Consider the following 21,980-nt stretch of genomic DNA (forward strand, 5'->3'; position numbering starts at 1 on the left):
AAAAGTTACTCCAGCAGTTTGAAAACTAGACCATTGAAAAGCTAGGTTAAAGCAACTTCAGATACTGTACTCAAGTCACTTTGTCAATTTTTGTGGCTTGAGAATGATTTATTTCTTAAATTTTCTTTTTCCTAGGGGCTACTGACTCATATAGGCAAAACCGTGAAACTGAATCCAGTATACTCTGGATTTTCCAAAACCTATTATCCAAACCTCCACATTCTCTGTATCCCATCCTTGTCCCGCAGTTGATTCGGACAATAGAACAGAGACCCCCAGGTGCAAGGGAGGCCATCCTGCTGCTTAATGGCTCCTGCTTCAGTGCAGAGAGCCCTCTGCAGTCCTGCCAACACCGGAGCCGGCAAGCGGGGCCATAACAGTGGAGCTGCAGAGAGCTCCGGGTGCTGCTGCTTCTGCTCTCTCAATTATCTGAACTCCTGCTTATCCGAATAAAAACTGTGTCCCCCATGCTATTCAGATAATGGAAACTACACTGCATATATAACGTCAAATGCACGAAGTAAACTGATAAAAGGTTTTCCTCTAATCTTTCAATTAGAACAATTCCAGATGTTATTTGTGACAAAGGTAAAAAAAATTCAACTTAAGTGTGATTTTACGTTGACTCTGCCCCTTACTGTTACTTGAATGGGGGAGTGTGCTTGTGCCCTCTTTGCCTTCTTTATTACGCATGAAAGCCATGTGTCGTCTCCTCTCTTTCCCTCGCCCCAAAAAAGTATTTTCAGTTTTGTTTGGTTTTACATTAAACACTTAAATCTTTTCTATTATGAAACTACAGATTACTGGACAACTATTAGAATTAGGACATCAAAAGAAATCGAAGCAATTGATAGGGAAGGGATTTTTAATTAGATTCTTTAGGTTAGGTACACAGAATCTGAGAACATAATCACTCACACTATAATGAATTCATATACAGTAAGAAAAAAACAATTACTATATACATCTTGTATTGTGGGGGAAGGCGGAACTAGAACCGTTGTCTTTCAGATCCAAAACAATCACAGGCCTCTGGTACTTGGGCTAAAGGAGATATCCATGGTAACAACAGTTGGTCCCTCATCCTTTGTGTAGGTGAGCCACATGGCACCTTCACACACAAATCAAATGTCTTAAAGCTGCAGTCTGAACTACATATATTAATGAATGAGCTAACAATGAAAAACATTTTTCTTGTTTTTAAAATGGCTACATGCTTACACTATGTTCCCTGGAGCCTCTTCTGAAATGTTATAGTTTGGGATTCTGCACTGCTCAGCTGCAAATCAGACAGCAAACAGGTTTAAAAATGTCTTGAAATTTATATAAAAAGGACACTTATTTTCAGTGCTTTGCCATTTAGAGTCAAAGTAATACACAGTCCAAACTGTAAAGTCTTCTGTATCATCATGGAAGTTTAACTTAGTTTTCTATATACTGCTTTTATTTTATGCATGCCCCTTGAAAAAGTACACACACCAACTTAAAGCAGCACAAGAAACTTCATTTTACTTTTAGTACTGCTCATCTGATTTTTACTATTAAAGAAATACACTAAGCACGTAACATACAACCAACTAGTTCTCCATTTCAGTTAAAGCAAAGCCTTCTACAATTGCCACAAGGAGGATTGCGTTGCCTAAAACAATTAAACAGCTAATAAAACTGTTTATACCCTGGTGACATAATTAATCAAATTAATCACTGATAGATAGATCCTTTGCAGAGACAAAGATAATGTAGACTATTGTCTGCTGGCCACTCAGAGTCTCCAATGCTAAGCCACAAGACTTTGCGATGCCAGCAGGGAGGACTTAAAACCTTAGGGTACATCTACACTTAAAGGACTGCAGCAGCACGTGTATGCAGTGCACAGATACTACCTATGCCGACGGGAGTGTTTCTCCCATCAGCGTTGGTAATCCACTTCCCTGAGAGGTGGCAGCTAGGTTGATGGAAGAAGCCTTCCATTGATCTAGTGCTGCCTACGCTGGGAGTTAGGTTGGCTTAACTATGCCATTCAGGGGTGTAGATTTTTCACACCTTTCAGTGACAGCAGACAATTTTCTACAGTAGACCAGTTTTTAGCTTGTCTCTCTGACACAGTTGGGACTCTCAGGGCTCCCAGCGTTATGCCCTAAACCCTACGCTTTTTATTTATTTTTTATTTATTTTTTTTAGTGTTGCTACTGCTTTTAAATGAGGCATTTGTCCTAAAATTCAAGCAAGCAATCAAAAGAACTCCTAGCTTTTTTGTTTTTTTAGGACTCATTTCTCTCCTCTACAACTACATATAATCTCCAGAATTAGACAATAAGATAAAAGGAAAAATGCCATTTACAGGTGTAACTTCTGTATGGTCAGCAGTGACAGCTGGAGCAGAAAATATGAGGAGGTTGATGCTCTCACTACAATCCCCTACATGTACAGCTATGTTAGTATGTACAATTAGAGATTCTGTACGATCAACTGAAAAAAAAATTTGCTTTTAAATCTGTACCTACCAGTTTTTCTTCCAAAGTTTCTCTAGTAGTTAACACAATTCAATCTCTGCAATATTCATGTTTTAGGTATTCTTGATAAGTGGAATTGAGCCAACAGATAAGGTTTCTGATTTATTGACTTCTCTCATTTGTTTTGATCCTCTTTCATATATTCATTTTCTCATTCCCATTAAGGTTTCTTTAAATACTCTTACTAGGTACAGTCTCTTAAATAGGATGATTATTGTTTCTTTAAGATGAACAAAATGTTTAAAGGAGTTTTGAATAAAGTCCAGAAACTCAAAGGGAAGTGTTATTTTAAATACTAAAATCTGTATCTTTCCTCAAGTAAACAAAATGACAGCTGAGAAAGACAAAGAGTATAATTTCCAAAAACACTTAAGTCCCTTTTTGGCACTGTTGTAGCCGGCATTGCAAGATATTTACATGCCAGATGCGCTAAAGATTCATACGTCCCTTCATGCTTTAACCACCTTTCCAGAGGACATGCTTCCATGCTGATGATGGGTTCTGCTTGACAACGATCAAAGCAGTGTGGACTGACACATGTTCATTTTCATCATCGGAGTTAGATGCCATCAGCAGAAGGCTGATTTTCTTTTTTGGTGGTTCGGGTTCTGTAGTTTCCACATCGGAGTGTTGCTCTTCTAAGACTTCCGGAAGCATGCGCCACACCCCGTCCCGATCAGATTTTGGAAGGCACTTCACATTCTTAAATCTTGGGTCGAGTGCTATCTTTAGAAATGTCACACTGATACCTTCTTTGCGTTTTGTGAAAGCTGCAGTGAAAGTTTTCTTAAAACAAAGAACATGCTGGGTCATCATCTGAGACTGCTATAACATGAAACGTATGGCAGAAAATGGGTAGAACACAGAGCAGGAGACATACAATTCTCCCCAAAGGAGTTCAGTTACAAATTTAATTAATGCATTTTTTTTAAAAAGAGAGTGTCATTAGCATGGAAACGTCATCTGGAATAGTGGCCAAAGCACAAAGGGGAATACGAATGTTTAGCATATCTGGCACATAAATATCTTGCAATGCCAGCTACAACAGTGCCATGTGAACATCTTTTCTCACTTTCAGGTGACATTGTAAATAACAAGCAGGCAGAATTATCTCCCGTAAATGTAAACGAACTTGTTTGTCTGAACGATTGGCTGAACAAGAAGTAGGACTGAGTGGACTTGTAGGCGCTAAAGTTTTTCATTGTTTTATTTTTGAGTGCAGTTATGTAACAAAAAAAAAATCTACGTTTGTAAATTGCGTTTTCACAATGAAGAGATTGCACTGCGGTACTCTTATGAGATGAACTGAAAAATACTATTTCTTTCATTTATCATTTTTACAGTGCAAATATTTGTAATAAAAATAATATAAAGTGAGTACTGTACACTTTGTATTCTGGGTTGTAACCAAAAATCAATATATTTGAAAATGTAGAAAAACATCCAAAATATTTAATACATTTCAGTTTGCATTTAACAGTGTGATTAAAACTGCGATTAATCGCGATTATTTTTTTATTTGAGTTAATTGCGTGAGTTAACTGCAATTAAATCGACAGCCCTTCTTAATATACTAAATAGATTGGATATGAATAGCAGTTTCTCACCGTAAGACATGATACAAGCAGGCTGCAGATTCTTAAGGGGCAAGCTGCACATGCTTACAGTTTGGAATCCCCAGGTGTTCCATTCACAGGCTAAGAATCCCTTTAGCCTGGGTCCAGGAGTCTCTCGTGTGGGGAGCGAAGAACACCAGATGATGTCATTCCCTGCCTTATACAGCTTTTGCATATATCTGGAACCCTTTGTTTCAAAGCTTAGTTCCCAGACTGGTCTGTGGAAAATTACTGACATCCCAAAATGGAGTCTAGAGACATGTGGTTTCATCACATATCCTTGTAGAGTCATAGCAGCCATCACTCACAGGCTGTTTGGAGCATTCACAGGAAGGCTCCCCAGGTGGGAGATAAGCTTCTCCTAAGGCCTGTTGTACTCTCTAATGGCTCTTCCTCACCCACTATCTAGAATGTAGGTATCTTGTCTAGTGGGTGTTCCCCAAGTGTAACTACATTTGAAATACAGAGATATAGTCAATATTCATAACTTCAGATACAAAATGACACATGCATACAAATAGCATAATCATATTCAGAAAATCGTAACCTTTCTAATGATCTCATGACTTATCTTGCATTCATCATAACTATGTCATAATCACATCATAACAACACCACTATGAAGAATATGGGGTGCAGTGTCATACAACCTTACTTTTTCTGCACTATTTTAAAATATGTGGTCTGTCATTACCACGATTCAAAAAGTATACATTAAAGTATTTTAGGACAAGTTTTTTTCTTTTTTCAAGACTGAAGAGATAATTTATACAGTATATGGCCTTAGAGTGAGATTCTGTGCTTCCTATAGGCATATTAGCTAAATTGGCTTTAGGGCACCACCTTTGTGCCCTCTCAATTCTGGGCTGCTTCAGGGATTGACAGACCCCCAGCCTAACTCAGACAGCCATTCTGTACAGTATGGTGATTAATGAAAATCAAAGCCTAGCCTGCTATAAAGACATTACTTATTGATACAAAGATATTCACAATGCTCAAACAGCATAAAGGTTGTTTTTTTAAGGGAACTTTCTTCCTCATCCAAAAAACTAAGCATGTTTAGTCTTGAGAAAAGACGACTGAGGGAGAGACCTGATAACAGTCTTCAAATATGTTAAGGGCTGGTATATAAAGAGGATAGTGGGTCAATTGTTCTCCATGTCTACTGAAGGCAGGACAAACATTAAACGGTTTACTCTGCAGCAAGGGAGGTTTAGATTAGATATTAGGGAAAATGTTTAACTTTAAGGATAACTAAGCATTGCAATTGCTTACCAAGGGAGGCTGTGGTATCCCTGTCATTGGAGGTTTTAAAGACTAATTTAGACAAACACTTGTCAGGGAAGGTCTAGGTATACTTAGTCCTATCTCAGTGCAGGGGGGGGATGGACTAGATGACCTCTCAAGGTCCCATCCAGTCCCACAATTCTATGATTTGAGTAACTACTGTATCCAGTTTGTTCATAGATATTTCAACCATTCTGTCAACCATTTGCTTTCAGAGTTCAGCTCAATTCCACTTTTAACTTGTAACAGATGTTAAAATGTAGACATAAGACATAATTGAATCTATCGTGAACAGATGTTATTCTCAGTCTACACTCAAACATAGTCAGTAGCCTATGTAGTGTACAAACTTGCCGTTTCCTGGCGTTTGCTTTTATTAACATTCAGCTCAAATTTTCTCCCTAGTCTTAACTGCTCTTATGGTTCCCATCTCAGGATTGTTCTCCCCATCTCTTATATCCTTTCCTTACAGACAGCTCCCTTATATTTCTGGTGGGTAATGACTTAGTGGAACCTACATAATATTCCATCACAGGACCAACACTTGCTAACAGTGTGGAGTGTGGGGGGGGGGGAGAGAGAGGGGGTGTCTAACAAACACTGAGAACCCTGTTCTAACTACACAAATGATAATTTTATTTAGACTGGCTTTAACTTTCACTGTACGCTTTTACGTTTACAATTTTCTTTCCAGTGTTTTAAAATATATTATCATGTAATAAATATACTTTACACATGGTGAAGAGCTAGTCAGGATGTTAAACATAAATGTTATTCTAAAAAGGAACAACTCAGTGGATTAGCAGTAATGTTACCTACTAACAAGTAGGTTCTTAAGTAACCTCCGGACTCCCTTTCTCCAGGCGAGTGGAGACCAGATATTTTATGGAACAGCAGAAAGCCTCATGCCCTTTACTTCTGACAGGCAAAAATAATACTTGGATGTTGTGGAAGAGTGGTAACATTATCTGAATGGGAATAATATGGACAAATGTCCAACTCTGCTCAAAAATAAAGAGGTGGGCTGGGTCATAATTTTTGGAGACAATTTCCCTCCAAAACAGAAAAGTATTGTATAGGAACTTGTCCCCAGGGATAGAGATTTACCCTTGACTGGCCCAACATGACAAAAGCAATCCAAATTACTTTTCTGTATGTCATAGTTTGTCTCCTGCCCACAAGTGTCAGTCCCTTTCAAATGTTATAAACACTGGCTTCCCTGAAGCAAGGGAGGCAAAGGACAAAGCTTCTACTGATGCTAGAGCTGGGAAATCAATTGATTTTTCTGTTTGGCTGGCAAAAAAGTTAGTTCAGTTCTGAAAGCATTCCGAATGGTTCTAATTTTGGGTGAGGAGGAGGCACTGAACCACTTGGTGCTGAATCCACTACACCCTTGATGCCCTGGCCCTGGAATCAGAGACTGATTTCACTGCCCAAGACTATACAGAATCTCAATATTGTGCTCCCTCAAAGCTCCTGCGGTACGTAGATTGAAGCCATCAGCCCTTCAAAACTCCAACTAATTCGTAACACTGCAGCACGCTTCCTCAGCAACACTGGCTACCATGAGCAAACCAAACCCATCCTCTACTCTCTATGCTGGATTCCCATACAACAGAGTCACGTTCAAGGTCTTGATGGCAGTTGATGGCCTGTCCCAGGATATCTAAAGGATCATTATTCTCTGGGATGAGAACCGTAGTCGACAACTCCACCCTTGGATAAAATGGAACTTTCTACAATAAAGATGACGCTCATCTGTGCAGGAGACAGAGCTTTCCTGGGGACCAGTCTTTCTCCCAAAGAAACTAAGGACCATCATAAACTTCCTTCCTTCACCACCTTTTGCCCCAAGTCCAAGGCACACTTCCTTCAACCTGCCTTTAACACACACAATGTGTATATTAAAAAAACCTGAAACAAAACCCTAGTAAACCAAAACACTGCACTGCACACACAATTTTCTCCCTGGGGAGAGGAAGAGAGAAGAGAATGAATCATATGATAGATGTTACTCACATCTCTTAATGCACTCCCAAAAGTGCTGTTACTATTGAGATTAGTGTGGTATAAAAAAATATTGAATAGAATATGTTTCCCCCAAAAGGCTTTCCAAAACTGGTTAAAATGGGAAAAATCTCTATTTTGGTAAGTGGGGTATTTCTATTGCACTCATGACTAGCAGCACAGTAAGTGATAAAAAGAAAATGGGAAACACACTTAGGAATTCACGTACGTTCTCTAACTTTTTATTTTTAATTTACATTCAGAACTGCAAAACATAAGATCTTATAGGAATTTCCCCCCAGTGAGCATGTAGGAAGACTAAAATTTTCTAGAATATTAAAATGTGACTTTTTCCGTACCATTTCGTGGCTGTTCACAGGTCCCTGTGGAATGAGTTGACATCAGCCAAGTTCAGAGCGAAGAAAAATTCCCCCCTCAATTGGCATGTTTGTTGGCAGTCTCCACAGAGTTTAAGGACTAAATGGACAGGACTGAATTATTTTCGTTGCTCAGAGGTGATCTCTTCAAAACAAAGTCTGGGGTACACTGCTCAGACTGTAAACCTGAGAAAGTATATGCTCTGCCTGTGCTTACACCTCTTCTGTGGATAAACACAGGACTTCAGCTTCAATTTAACTGAATGCAGCCCTTCTCATGTGTGCTAAATTCACAAAAAATAGTTATTTTTACCTCTTAATATTAAGCAATGCCCAAGGTATTCCAGTGGGAGTGTTAAACGCTGGGAGCAACTTTTCTCCAAGTTCCACTGCTTTCTTTCGAAATATCTGAAAAATAAAAACCAAGCATAATATTATACCGTATAAACTATGTACTAAGTACTAGGAAATAAATCGTGTTGTTGATATTACTATTGGTAGTGTTTTACAAAGCATCCCTTAACACTACATAGTATAGCACCCTGGGGTTTGTGCAGAGATGTTGAAGAAAAAGGAAGATACAATACTTTAGTACCGAAGGAAAAGTTATACCTGGCATTCTATTCTAAGATTTAGAACTACTTCAATATGTCTAACTATCAGCAGGAAACACAACAGAACTTTTTATGCTTAGAGAAAAAGTATCTAGTTATAACAATACTGCAAATATGGGTTCTGCTCTCTCCAATTGCCAATAGTTAGCTCAGGCTGCACTGAGCTAACTGTTGGAAGGCTTTCTTTGAGCACTATCTGATGATCTCTTCAAGAAGAGAGTTTTCTAATACAGGAAAACTGTTCCAATTTAATATAGAAACCTATTTATGGAGAGCAATTACAATACTTGGTTGTTCAAGCACTATTATCTGCTTTGAATCACACTGGGGTTTTATAGAACATACAAAAAATAATTATCCCAGGTGTACTAAAATATCAAAGTCACCTTTGCTGATTTTCTCTCCAACAGTGCCTCAACTTAGTTTTTCTCATGAAAACATTTACATTACATGTTTTTAGGCATCAATTTTCAGTTTGATATATATCACAATTTAAATTGGTATTCTAAGCCAAATTTTCTGAGGAAGAAAAATGCACACATCAACTTTGTACAGATGTACTTGTGTGAGAGGAGAGAGGAGCACACTCATTTACCTTCTCATAAGTAACAGCAGTTCATAAGAAATACTGTACTTTCCAAAAGCCACTTTCAATATTTGTAAATAAAGTAGGTTTTTATTTAATCAGAGGATCTTGCACTTTTTGGTCAAATTTCAGTTGCTGGATTTTAGTGCCTGGATGTTGGGTGGCGTTGGTGGCCTGAGATATACAGAAGGTCACACTAGATGATCATGATCCCTTCTGGCCTCTGATTCTGTAACCACATGGGACACCAAAACTAACCATAGTTTCCTGTTGGGTCCTCTATCTTACCATTTGTGACTACGAATGATTGTGGGATTGGACTTGCAACAGAAATGTGTCTGATTTTGGATGGGGCCGGTTAGCTGCATTCTTGTACTAGAGTTGGTATCTGCATGGAGTTGGACAGCAGGAGTTGGTGCTTGAGGCCTACTTCTCCCGCTCTTAACCGTGCTCTACTCCAGGGAAGAGAGGCAGGAATTAAGTGCTGTGAGCAGGGCCAAAGTAGTATCGAGGTAGATTTAACAGAAATTTGACAATGAGAAAAATAAGCAATTTGTTTAGGATGCTTTCGATATCCAGTTTGTTTCTGAATATTCGAAGTAGTTTATTATATTTTCATTATGGTATGGATTTTGCCACAAATTATGGCTATGTCCTTCAGACTGCTTTACAGTATGCCTGGGGTTAATGTAGAGGATACTTTGAAACCACAGCTAGTGTAGAATTCAACCGTCTCCCTGCTTGGAGGCATTAGCTATCGGGAGCATGTTAAAATAAGTCTATGAAGACTGCGCTGGCTTTCCATTTCTTTTTGTTTGCAATTCAAGTTGTTCAGATTGATCTATAAATACCAATATTGTTTTTTGCCCTAGCTACTTTAGAGACCATCTCTTTTTCCTATACGATGTCATGACAGTGGAGATCAACTGGACAACTCATGCTAGCAGTCCCTATATTTAAAACATCTGGAGACTGGCTGTACAGTATATCATGATGGACCTCACTCATGTTGGAATTTATGTTCCCCTACTAATGCAACAGAGGAGGACACAGTATGAGATCATATCTTTTCTCAGGGTTTTGCCTGAATGAGACATTGTGGCAGTACGTATTTTGTTTTGTGGAACAGGAGTCAAGGTTGATGGTTGTCAATGTTTCATGGGTATTATTTTTAAGACATGTGCCCCGGGACAGTCTGAGTTGCTTTTTATAAATAAAAACATACATACATTTAACTATACTATAAGATACAAGGCCATGACCATGATTTCATAACTGTGGTACATTATTGGCTGTATTAATCATTATTAAGCAGCCTATACACAGGCTCAGCAAGAGATATATTAGAGTAACTGTTTCTGGACAAGAAAATATTACTTTAACTAGTTTAACATCAAGGTTTTAATGCTGCAATACTGAACTACAAATTATTCACAACTTTCAGTAATAAAACTTCCATCTTGTTATACTTATTTGTTGACATATCTCAATTTCCTTGAAACTTGTTTTGTCTGTTTCAGGGAGACAAGAATTGGTTAGCCAAAACTAATGGTTCTAATATTAAGCATTAAGGAAATATTTTTCCACTTTTAGATAAGCAAGGAAAGCCATAAGTTATTCATGTGAACTAATGCTCTGAACAAATATTACATCAGCTTTAAAACACAAGAAAAAATTAAGCATATTGGTGTAAGGAAGTTAATTGGAATACCCTTTTCAAAATTAGCAGCTAGAAGTACAGGAATTGAAACGGAAAAGGAAAAGCCACTAAGAAAATAGGACCAGAGTAATTTTTAAATTGAACTAACATTCTAGAACAAGTCTTGAGCATAAAAGTCCACTCTTGTCACTTGCAACAAAGATTTTCATAAATTACTCAACTGATTCTAATAATTTTTAACTTCTTTCCAAAATTCAAAATTTGAACTAGAATAAAGGAACTATAGACATTCTTTAATTTTACCTAAGACTATAATTTAACATGACTGTACTACTGACTGTGCGGTAACTATCTAATGAGTAAGAAAGAGTACTGGCAACTGTGATTTCAAGCATACAATAATGCTGGGTGAATGGCTGAACATATTGAATTGGAACGTGATCCAGCAAAAATCACCATCCTTGAATAGATAAAAAGCCAACAGCGAAAGCCACTTTTTATTCATTTAACTGAAACCTTTAATACAGTTCAGCAACACAAACAAGAAAAACTCATCTTAGCTGCAATTAGTTAGCTCAATCTATCTCAGAACATTTTTTTCTTTTGCAGACCATACATTTCCTAACAGTGTGCAAGAAATAAATGCTATGCAAAAGAATCCATAAGGTACTTGCTTTTTACAAGTTGATGAAAATTAAGAAGTTGAAACTTTCATTTTTAAAGACACATCCACATGCCAATATAGATTTTAGCCAATGTTTACCAAACTTGTCTCTGTTCCCTCAGAATATTTTAAACATGTCTATTCCATCTATTGTCATACACCAAACTTAACCTGTCATTTAATTCATTCAATGAACACATTAAAATTGTTAACTTATCATTCTGCCTCTATAATTTAGCTTCTTAATTTTAAAAAATATTTAAATAAATTTATTCCTCATGAGAGAGGCTAGATTAATAGTTTTGCAAAATGAACTACTTTGTCGATAGGTTTCAGAGTAGCAGCCGTGTCAGTCTGTATTTGCAAAAAGAAAAGGAGTACTTGTGGCACCTTAGAGACTAACCAATTTATTTGAGCATCAGCTTTCGTGAGCTACAGCTCACTTCATCCGATGAAGTGAGCTGTAGCTCACGAAAGCTGATGCTCAAATAAATTTGTAAATCTCTAAGGTGCCACAAGTACTCCTTTTCTTTCTGTCGATAGGATACACAAGCTCTGGGGAGGCATGCCTTGGTATAACACAATGCCTATGTGTATTGTGGCCCCTATTACTAATAAGTCACCTAGATTCCTCAATTTTAATTCTCTGTCTTTCACAGTATTAACGCTTGTTAGAACTATTCCTTGTACAAGATAAGGAAAATAACCACATCTACATACACTATATTTTCATCAGCAAACTTCCTACAATAATTGCTTTTATAATTTGTTCAATCGTCTCTCAAAGTGTGTGAAGCACCTTTCTGACCTCCTCCAAACTCAGAAAGTCATCCCTGTTCAGCAAAGAACTTAAGTTATATGCTCTGGTGAACTTGGACACCAACTTTGGACTGTATGTGTGGAGAGTTTAAATAAATTAGTTTTTAAAAAGTCTATTTAGAGAGATTACTCCCATTCACCATGCTATTATATGGTATGCAGAAGTGGTAAGTGTACTCATAAAACTTTTTTCTTTTACTGAATTGATCATTGTGGATTTAAATAAAAGCTTTATTTTCAAGATAGTAGATCAAATATTCAGAACTGAATAGTTCAAACTAACAAACAGAAGCTCCAGTCCTGAGATCACGTCCATGATGGCAGGCCCTTATACTCCCATGGAACCTCATTAACATCCACATGGGTACAAAGGGCTACTCGCCCAGATCTAATTGCAGGATTGAGGGCAAAGCTATTTTCTGTGGTGAGAAGGAACAATCCAAAGTATAGGGTTTTTTTTTCCTGAATGAAACAGGCATACATATTCGCTCTCAGAGAAAAATGATGCCCTCTACCTGGAACGACAAATATTTATGAAAGTCAAATTAGCCTAATAACTATTGCAAATGAAGTGATCAGGAAAAAGGGAAAACAGAACACAAAGGAGGAACAAGTGCCTCCTACAAATTCTAACTATAATACACAGCCAAGCATAGTGAATTATTGTCAATTAAAGGGCATTTCTAACTCCATCAAAAGACATTAACCTTCACCAGCAATGATGGGGTAATTTTATCTTATCCTTCAGCTCCAAACTAATTTATGCATTGTGGTATCTGATTGATTAAAAAATAAAATAAAATAAATTATAAAACGTACACCCCTGAAAGAATTCTCTACAGAATGATGAAACTGGAAGTTAAAGTTTAACAACTACATCAGGAAAACATCATACTTAGAATTTTAAAAACAAGTATTAAAAACATTTTCTTCTCACTTCTATATCTGTTCAATAAAACATTATTCACTTTTTTCATTACACTTACAGATGGAAATAGACAGGACTCTGACTAAGATGCATTGTTTTCTTTGCAGCAACTGACCGCCTTTCCCAGTGGGCCAGCCCAAGAATATTACAATGCAAAACAAAGAAACAAGGATACGAGAATGAACAAGGACAGTCTGCTTTGCTTTTCCTCAGGCAATATAATAGAAGACTTTTTACCACAACGAGTACTGATTTATTTACGTTTAAAATGATCTGCTAACAGAGAACTCTTTTGAAAAGCTCATTCTGATACTTTCTATACAAGACCACCTACTAAAATAATGTTTTCCCCCCCACACACAAAAAATGTTCAAAGCTACACATAGAAATCCTATTTTCCACATACTGGTGTGTCCTTTAGCATGCAACACCACTTTTATATACAGAGTACTAGTTTAAATGTCACATTATTTTCAGCAATTCCTATAACGTCATGTTCCTGGTCTTTATGATCCATCTGCAGATTATCCAGATGCTTTCACAAATTCAACAGCAAATCCTTTACCTGCAGGTAAGTTATTTTATAATTGCCATTGCATTGTTAGTTACAAGTTATTTTGAGAGTTTGCTAGTATGTTAAATTCGATGCATTTCCTTAAAAATGCAATGGATCAACCTAAAAGCATAGTTTAAAACAATGGTGAACTTATAAAATACCTATTACTAGCAATGCAACAGTAATTGTAAAAACAAACAACTGCAGGGGAAGGCTCTGTTACTGAATTGGTCTCAGCATTTGAATAACTTGCTAAATGATTATAAGGTAAACATCATAAACATGGCAACACAAAAAAAAAGTCCTTAAGACTCTAAACTGCTTCTCTGTAGGTCACTGAAATGGAAACAAAGAAAAATCACAAAATTCTAAATGTGTAGCATATATCAAACTCATTATGTTAGCACATTGCTGAAGATTTGATTCCCTTCACCATCACAAAAAAAAGCAAGTGAAATGTGAAAGTGTATACATTGTGGTAGTAAAGCAAAATGGGGAGATACAGATCATATAATGGAAGCCCCTTTATGTTTACTGAATATTTTTATACGGAAGTGCATGAAACAAGCACAACATCCTTATCAAAAGTTGAATATTCTGGACAAGATTTTCAGAAAACAGAAGTTAGAGTGTGTAGCACTTCTAAAAATCAGGCTATATATTTCAATGCCTAATAAATATAGATTTAGGAGCTTAACTTTAGGATCCAACTTTCGAAACAGTCTCGGTCTAACTTTATTCAGTGTAAAGAAACACATTAAACAGATGCAAGTAACAGTATTCCTATAGGACCCTCGGAAGTTATGGTCATGAAAAATCCAGAAGTGAATAAATAAATGTGCCAGTAACAGTATGTTGGGCATCTCATAGCTATATTGGAAATCTGACTCCAGTCAAATATGTGTAGTAGTCTACAAAACATTTCCACATACAGACTCCGCTAGTACCCATGCCCTAAAAGTTCTGCTTCTGTTATGCTGCACTCCCAGAATTTAGATGTCAGTCAGTGCTGAAGGTCTTTGATTTTCTTAGTTCTTTAGTTACTGTTACCTTTGTTACAGTTATTTTAAATCTTCTGCTTAGCTTAACACATTGTGGCTAAACTCTTAACTGCTTATTCATAAATTGTCGAATCCCTAAATATGATACTGGAGTATTTAACATATATAAATACATAATGTGGTACATACTGTTCTGTATTTTGTGTTTTTAGAATGATGCTATTTTGAGAGTCAGAGCATGGAATGTACCCATAATTTTACAAGGCAGTTAAACCTTAAGACAAATTGCTGTTGGTATTACATTGCTCATTGACTAAAACTAATAAAATTGTTCTGAAGTGTTTTCTATTTAGAAATAAAGAGTTACCTAATGTAACAACCAAAATCCTGCCACTATTTTCAGTAGATTAGCTTTGGCTGTTTTATGGTACCATGAACCACAGGAAAAGGAAATTACTCCTCTATTGTTCGAATGATCATCATACCAAAAAAGAGTCAAACAGTGCCATGAAGTTATCCCTGTCAGAAAAGGCTTTGGAGAGCTTAATCAGACTGAAATAATTGGATTAGTGAGAGCTTCCCACGCTTAATCCAAATATACAAACAGTGAAAAATTAATCAATCATACTTGCTAATCTTAGCAGTATCTAACATGTATAATGATTTTTTGAAACACTGTAACTAGGGAACTAAAGTGTAGCTCTACTGTGTTCTGAAATCTTTTAGGGAAGCCAGTAATGCCAAGCACAAAATACTAAAAAGCTTGAAGACCGAACTAAACAGAGATGGACGAGAAACTGCTGTATAATAATTTGAATTTAGATTTATGCTTGAAACTGGCAGTTAGGCAGGTGACTGCTCAATTTTAGGCTCAAATCAAAAATAAATACATAAAACAAACTGCAAGACAGAGGGTTTTGTTTCAATTATATTGAACTGTGTCTTTTGGTTATGCTTCTGTACATTTAGGAAGTGCTTAGGTAGCTATAAATTGCAAAAACAGCCTAAAAGTTTTGAGGAAGGGCCCTTAATCTGGAGGCGAAAGGCAGTAATTGCTAACGTAGCTGATATTTATAACAGGTATTTGTAATTTCTTTAAGGTTTATGTTTATTGGTACAGTTAAAAGTGAAGTTAGAGGAACATACAAATGGAAAAATTTCTCAGCTTGAGGTATTTAATTTTCAGGTATGAGTTGTGTTTGAAAAAGCTATACAACAATTAATGAATGAATAACTATACAGAAGTCACAGAATCATAGGGTTGGAAAGGACTTGAGATGTCACCCAGTTCATCTCCCTTCACTGAGGCAGGACCATATATACCTAGACCGTCTCTGACAGGTGTTTCTCTAACCTGTTCTTAAAAACTTCCTAAAATGGCGATTCCACAACCTCCCTTGGTAACCTATTCCAGTATTTAACTAATCCTTAAAGCTATAAAGTTTTTCCTAGTATCTAACCTAAATCTCCCTTGCTGCAGATTAAGCAGAACACTTCTTTTTCCACCTTCAGTGGAAATAGAGAAACACTTGATCACCATCCCTCTTTATAAAAGCCCTGAACACATTTGAAGACTATGGCATCAGGTCCCCCTATAGTCTTCTTAACACCAGTTTTTTTAAAATAGCATCTCAGTGTCAATAGATCTGTGACAGAGTTTGGAAGTACCATTCTTATCACGCAGGAACAGAAACAGAATGTTTTGTATCACTGTAAAGGCTGGAATCCCAAAATGGCAAGATATCAGATGTTAAAACTCTTAGTGGTCCACAACTGTATACTGATCCTAGATCTCAGACCAGTGTAAATGTCAAATCCCTGCTTTCACATGACCTATATGTGTGGGGAAAGTAACCTGATATTATCACATTTATTATCATCTGTACTGTGGTAGTGCCCAAAGGCCTCACTTGGGATCCTTGTCCACACTGTGCAAAGCACTGTACAGACATATGCCACAGGTAGATAGTCTATACCCCACAGAACTCACAATCTATGACAGATTTTTTTTTTCATTAATTGCTGTTGGAATGCTGCTCATAGAAATGGAATGTTATTTGTCCATTAATCTCTTCTGGGATAAACAGTACGTTGGGAGGCCAAAAGTGCAACATAAATGCAATATATTTCTTTGTTCTGTTTCCTCCATGGCTAAGGAAGAAAGAAATTTAACACTACATGGTTTTGACAATATACTTTATGTGGTATAAATTAAAACATTTATACATTTAAGTAAAGAACACAGTATACAACAGCGAGACATACTATATCACATTGTGAAGAGACAGTATAACTCTGGATGTCATCTTAGGGGTTTGAGTTTTTCCTGATTAAGGAAACAGATGTCCCAATAAAATTGTTCCTTATTCACCAGTAATGAGTATCTTTAAGCACAGTTCCACTGTTAAGCCACAAGCATCTGCTTCCTAATTTTCTGTTCATTTAGCTTTGTGTACCAAACTCTAGCTACAACAGCAAACTTAGAAACTTCATTTTACATGTTGTGAGCCACCATATCCAAACAAGGTGTAGCACTTTGCATATAAAATTTTCTTTTCAGATAGCTGACTGGTAAGATTTGATTTGCCGCATAGCTTGTGTGAAAGGAGGGAGGCACCTAATAGGTGCTATGTTGTGAATCAATAATTACATTCTCTAAGCAGCATAAAGCACTCACAGAACGTTCATTCCTGGCCTCATAAATCTGGCTATATCTTTTAATTCTAATGCCATTAAGTGACTTTGAGCCATGATTTAGCAATAGAATAAGCTCCTAAATCACTATGGGAGGCACATAAAGACTGAAATTATGTGCTGATGGCATGCAATTTGTGGAGGCAGTGGCTGTCCTACTTGCTCTTTAATGTCAATAGCGAATGAGGAGATGGGTTGTTAAATTTCAGGTTCAACATCACAGGACATTTGTAAGCTTGTTCTATTTGCTAGTGGGAAAAACACTTCTTAAAAGCCCTTATTCACATTAAATTTTGTCGTAAAACAATAGAAATAGGCGCAGTATTTTACTGAGTACTCCTATTAGTTGATTTATGCTTCCAGTCAATTTTATTAATTTTGGTATAAAATACCTGAATTTCTTATTGGTATGTCAGAACAACGATTTAAGGAGCTCCTCAACTGGTAGCAGCGCAGTGTTAACTACTAGGAGTAAGCAGTAGCAAACAGACATTCCCCTTTTGATGGAACAGGAGCAGAAACCAGACAGTTGGGGATTGGCCCTGGGATACAAAGGGCTGAAGAATTCTTTCGTATTATAAAGGTGACCATCTGAATAATAGTAAGTACTGTTTTCATTATGTTGAAAATGAACACTTCCCTGTGAAGAATCTATGTATTTCTAAACAAAACATTTTTTGCAAGTGACTTGAAACAATTCTTTGCCTTTAAATTAAAAAAGTGGAGGAAACTGTTGTAACACAACTGATCAGAGGAGCTCATTACTGTTACATCAAAAGGGTTCGAGGTAAACAGAGACTTGCAGGTCTCATGTAGTGTAGAAACAATGGATCTGAAGTCCTATGCACACACTCCATCTGACTGGCACCCTCGATTTCCTCCAGGAGAGGAATGAGCCCAACAACTTCTATAGAAACTTTGCTTTTGTTTTCAGAAGTTGTGAACAGGTGCATTAGTCAAACCTTTGTAAACAGTAGTGGATGGACACAGGAAAAAAAAGCAAGATGGCAGCTCAAATTTGGTGGTTTCTAAAGGACAACAAATTTCCTCAGTTTATCTGCCAAAGTTTTAAGGTAAGTCATCATGTGTATATGGATGTTTCATCAAGTCTACACTAAACTCAAAAATCTAAAACACACTAGTTCAATATTTCTTTCAAGAAAAAGTGAACATTTAAAGCTTATTTTACTGTAATTTATGCACAAGATCTATTCTGTTCAAGTTCTTATACAGCACTATCATTGTGGTAGCTGCATACTACTGCCCCCCCTTGATACACATGTATAATTCCACTGAATAGTAGTGGGATTTGTTTATGCATCAAGAAAAAACACAGCACTCCTTTAAAGAGTAACTATTTCCTTTACTGTTTTAACATGAGGCAGCAGAAATTGAATACGTAATATTGAAATACAATAGAACCTCAGAGTTACAAACACCAAAAAGAGTTACAAACCGATCGGTCAACCACACACCTAATTTGGTACCAGAAGTACGCAATCAGGCAGCAGAGACCAAAAAAAGCAAATCCTGTACAGTACAGTCCTGTGTTAAACACAAACTGCTAAAAAAATAAAGGGAAAGTTTAAAAAAAGATCTGACAAGGTAAGGAAACTGTTTCTGAGCTTGTTTCATTTAAATTAAGATGGTTAACAGCAGCATTTTTCTTCTGCATAATAAAGTTTCAATGCAGTATTAAGTCAATGTTCAGTTGTAAACTTTTGAAAGAACCACCATAATGTTTTGTTCAGAGTCACAAACAACCTCCATTCCTGAGATGTTCATAATTCTGAGGTTATACTGAATATTTCATGTTTAAAGGGCAAAGTTCTTCTAATTGTTAAACTAAAACTGAAATTGGATTAGGAATAACTAGCTCTTATTGTGAACTCCCATATTAGAAGCATCATATATTAGTAAGATGACTTCCAGAAGAGGATAATATAGCACAACTGTAATTATACTAAACTTGTTCAGCTTCTATCACTGACAGGTAGCCATTTTAATAAAGGTTTTAGAGTAACAGCCATGTTAGTCTGTATTCGCAAAAAGAAAAGGAGTACTTGTGGCACCTTAGAGACTAACCAATTTATTTGAGCATAAGCTTTCGTGAGCCACAGCTCACTTCATCGGATGCATACTGTGGAAAGTGTAGAAGATCTTTTTATATACACACAAAGCATCAAAAAATACCTCCTCCCACCCCACTCTCCTGCTGGTAATAGCTTATCCAAAGTGACCACTCTCCTTACAATGTGTATGATAATCAAAGTGGGCCATTTCCAGCACAAATCCAGGTTTTCTCACCCCCCCTCCCGCCCACATACACAAACTCACTTAATAATGCGTTGGAGGGGTTTTAGTTGGGGGCTAAAGGTGACGGCTAGTGGCGTTCTGTTATTTTCTTTGTTAGGCCTGTCCTGTAGTAGGTGACTTCTTATTAAGGATCTACAACCTATCCTGAAGGACGACCCAACACTCTCACAAATCTTGGGAGACAGGCCCGTCCTTGCCTACAGACAGCCCCCCAACCTGAAGCAAATACTCACCAGCAACCACATACCACACAACAGAACCACTAACCCAGGAACCTATCCTTGCAACAAAGCCCGTTGCCAACTGTGCCCACATATCTATTCAGGGGACACCATCACAGGGCCTAATAACATCAGCCACACTATCAGAGGCTCGTTCACCTGCACATCCACCAATGTGACATATGCCATCATGTGCCAGCAATGCCCCTCTGCCATGTACATTGGTCAAACTGGACAGTCTCTACGTAAAAGAGTAAATGGACACAAATCAGATGTCAAGAATTATAACATTCATAAACCAGTCGGAGAACACTTCAATCTCTCTGGTCACGCGATTACAGAGATAAAAGTCGCTATTTTAGAACAAAAAAAATTCAAATCCAGACTCCAGCGAGAAACTGCTGAATTGGAATTCATTTGCAAATTGGATACAATTAACTTAGGCTTGAATAGAGACTGGGAGTGGCTTAGTCATTATGCAAGGTAGCCTATTTCCCCTTGTTTTTGCCTACCCCCACCCCCCAGACGTTCTTGTTAAACCCTGGATTTGTGCTGGAAATGGCCCACTTTGATTATCATACACAATGTAAGGAGAGTGGTCACTTTGGATAAGCTATTACCAGCAGGAGAGTGAGTTTGTTTGGTGGGGGCCGGGTGGGTGAGAAAACCTGGATTTGTGTTGGAAATGGCCCACCTTGATTATCATACACATTGTAAGGAGAGTGATCACTTTAGATAAGCTATTACCAGCAGGAGAGTGGGGTGGGAGGAGGTATTTTTTCATGCTTTATGTGTATATAATAAGATCTTCTACACTTTCCACAGTATGCATCCGATGAAGTGAGCTGTAGCTCACGAAAGCTTATGCTCAAATAAATTGATTAGTCTCTAAGGTGCTACAAGTACTCCTTTTCATTTTAATAAAGATCATTCCCCCCGCCTCCCTCCACCACTTATCCTCGAGAGAGACCACATATCCTTCATTTAGTTTGGAAGAAGAACTGATGATTGAAGCAGTTTCTAGATGTTTTCCTCCACAGCAGTTCCACTGAATATGGGACATTTTTATTTACACTTATAGAGATCAGACCCAGTAGTGGAGCTATACAAGTATTAGGTTTTGTGGTAAAAAAAAAATTACAGCAGATTGCAGAACTATTTATTTACATTGTGTTCCTCATAATACTGCAAGAATTCAAAATTTTAATGAGCTAGAGAGGCTAAAACTTACTCGCAAGTGCCCCACTCTTTGTATACAACAGTAGAAATGGAGACAGATTTGGAACCCAGGATTGTGACTTTGTGCACCATGTATCTGTTGATTCAGTTTCAAGGGTGGTTCAAATCTGAATAGTGACTGTAAAAATTAGTAATTTCTTCCTAACAGATCTGTGCTGTGTGCATCTTCAAGTCATAGCTACTTAGGCAAGTGACAGTAAGTTTTTATGCTTTTCACTCCTGTTAAACATTGTAGAGACTAACTACACATTCTTGTGCTCAGCAGAAATGCTTCGTGAATTCCAGTGATGTCCAGGCAACTCCATTAAAAGCAATGGTTGACAGATATCATTAAGGACCAAATTCAGCCTGTAAATCCTTTATTGTACATGTGAGAAGTGAAACCAGAGATGGCAGGACTTAGAGTTAGAAAAAAATCTCTTTGTAATCCGATATAGAAATGACAGAGGCATACATGGAACCCCAAGATGCCATTTTTAGAGTGTGTCAATTTTCCCCCCAGGGGAGAGCAACATTTTAAAGGGTAGTATATTCAGCACATCTTGGAAAACTTTGGCCATCACCTTCATATGGCACATCTGTTACAAGGCACAAAATGAACATGTGTTTTCTCTTGCAGGGTAGGAAAGGATGGTCACCCTCTCCTGAATGGCTGGTTTCTTAATTACTACTGAGGATTCTTTCAAAGAGATGGGCTATCACTGGCTACAATCCATTTGATTGTTAAAACCTAACATCTAAGACACCACGCCTATTGGCTTTGTCAAAACAAGTCTGACTAATGCTAAGTGCCTACACCCTTTATTTAATTTAATATAGGAATTGTGAAGTCTTCCGCAGTTTGTGTAAACAAATAAAGGCATTGTGAGTAACCACCACCTT

The 21,980-nt window shown here is 37.3% G+C and overlaps 1 protein-coding gene across 1 annotated transcript in view; it reads right to left on the reverse strand.

Annotated features, from left to right (window-relative positions):
• Positions 1-21,980, reverse strand: part of MAN1A1 (mannosidase alpha class 1A member 1) — a 211,786-nt gene that overhangs the window by 71,108 nt on the left and 118,698 nt on the right. Inside the window, exon 5 of the mRNA XM_074948322.1 lies at positions 8,114-8,208. Coding sequence (XP_074804423.1) covers positions 8,114-8,208 — 95 coding nt within the window. The remainder of the gene's footprint in view (positions 1-8,113; positions 8,209-21,980) is intronic.

Source organism: Natator depressus, chromosome 3, assembly GCF_965152275.1.
Source record: "Natator depressus isolate rNatDep1 chromosome 3, rNatDep2.hap1, whole genome shotgun sequence".
Taxonomy (NCBI): domain Eukaryota; kingdom Metazoa; phylum Chordata; order Testudines; family Cheloniidae; genus Natator; species Natator depressus.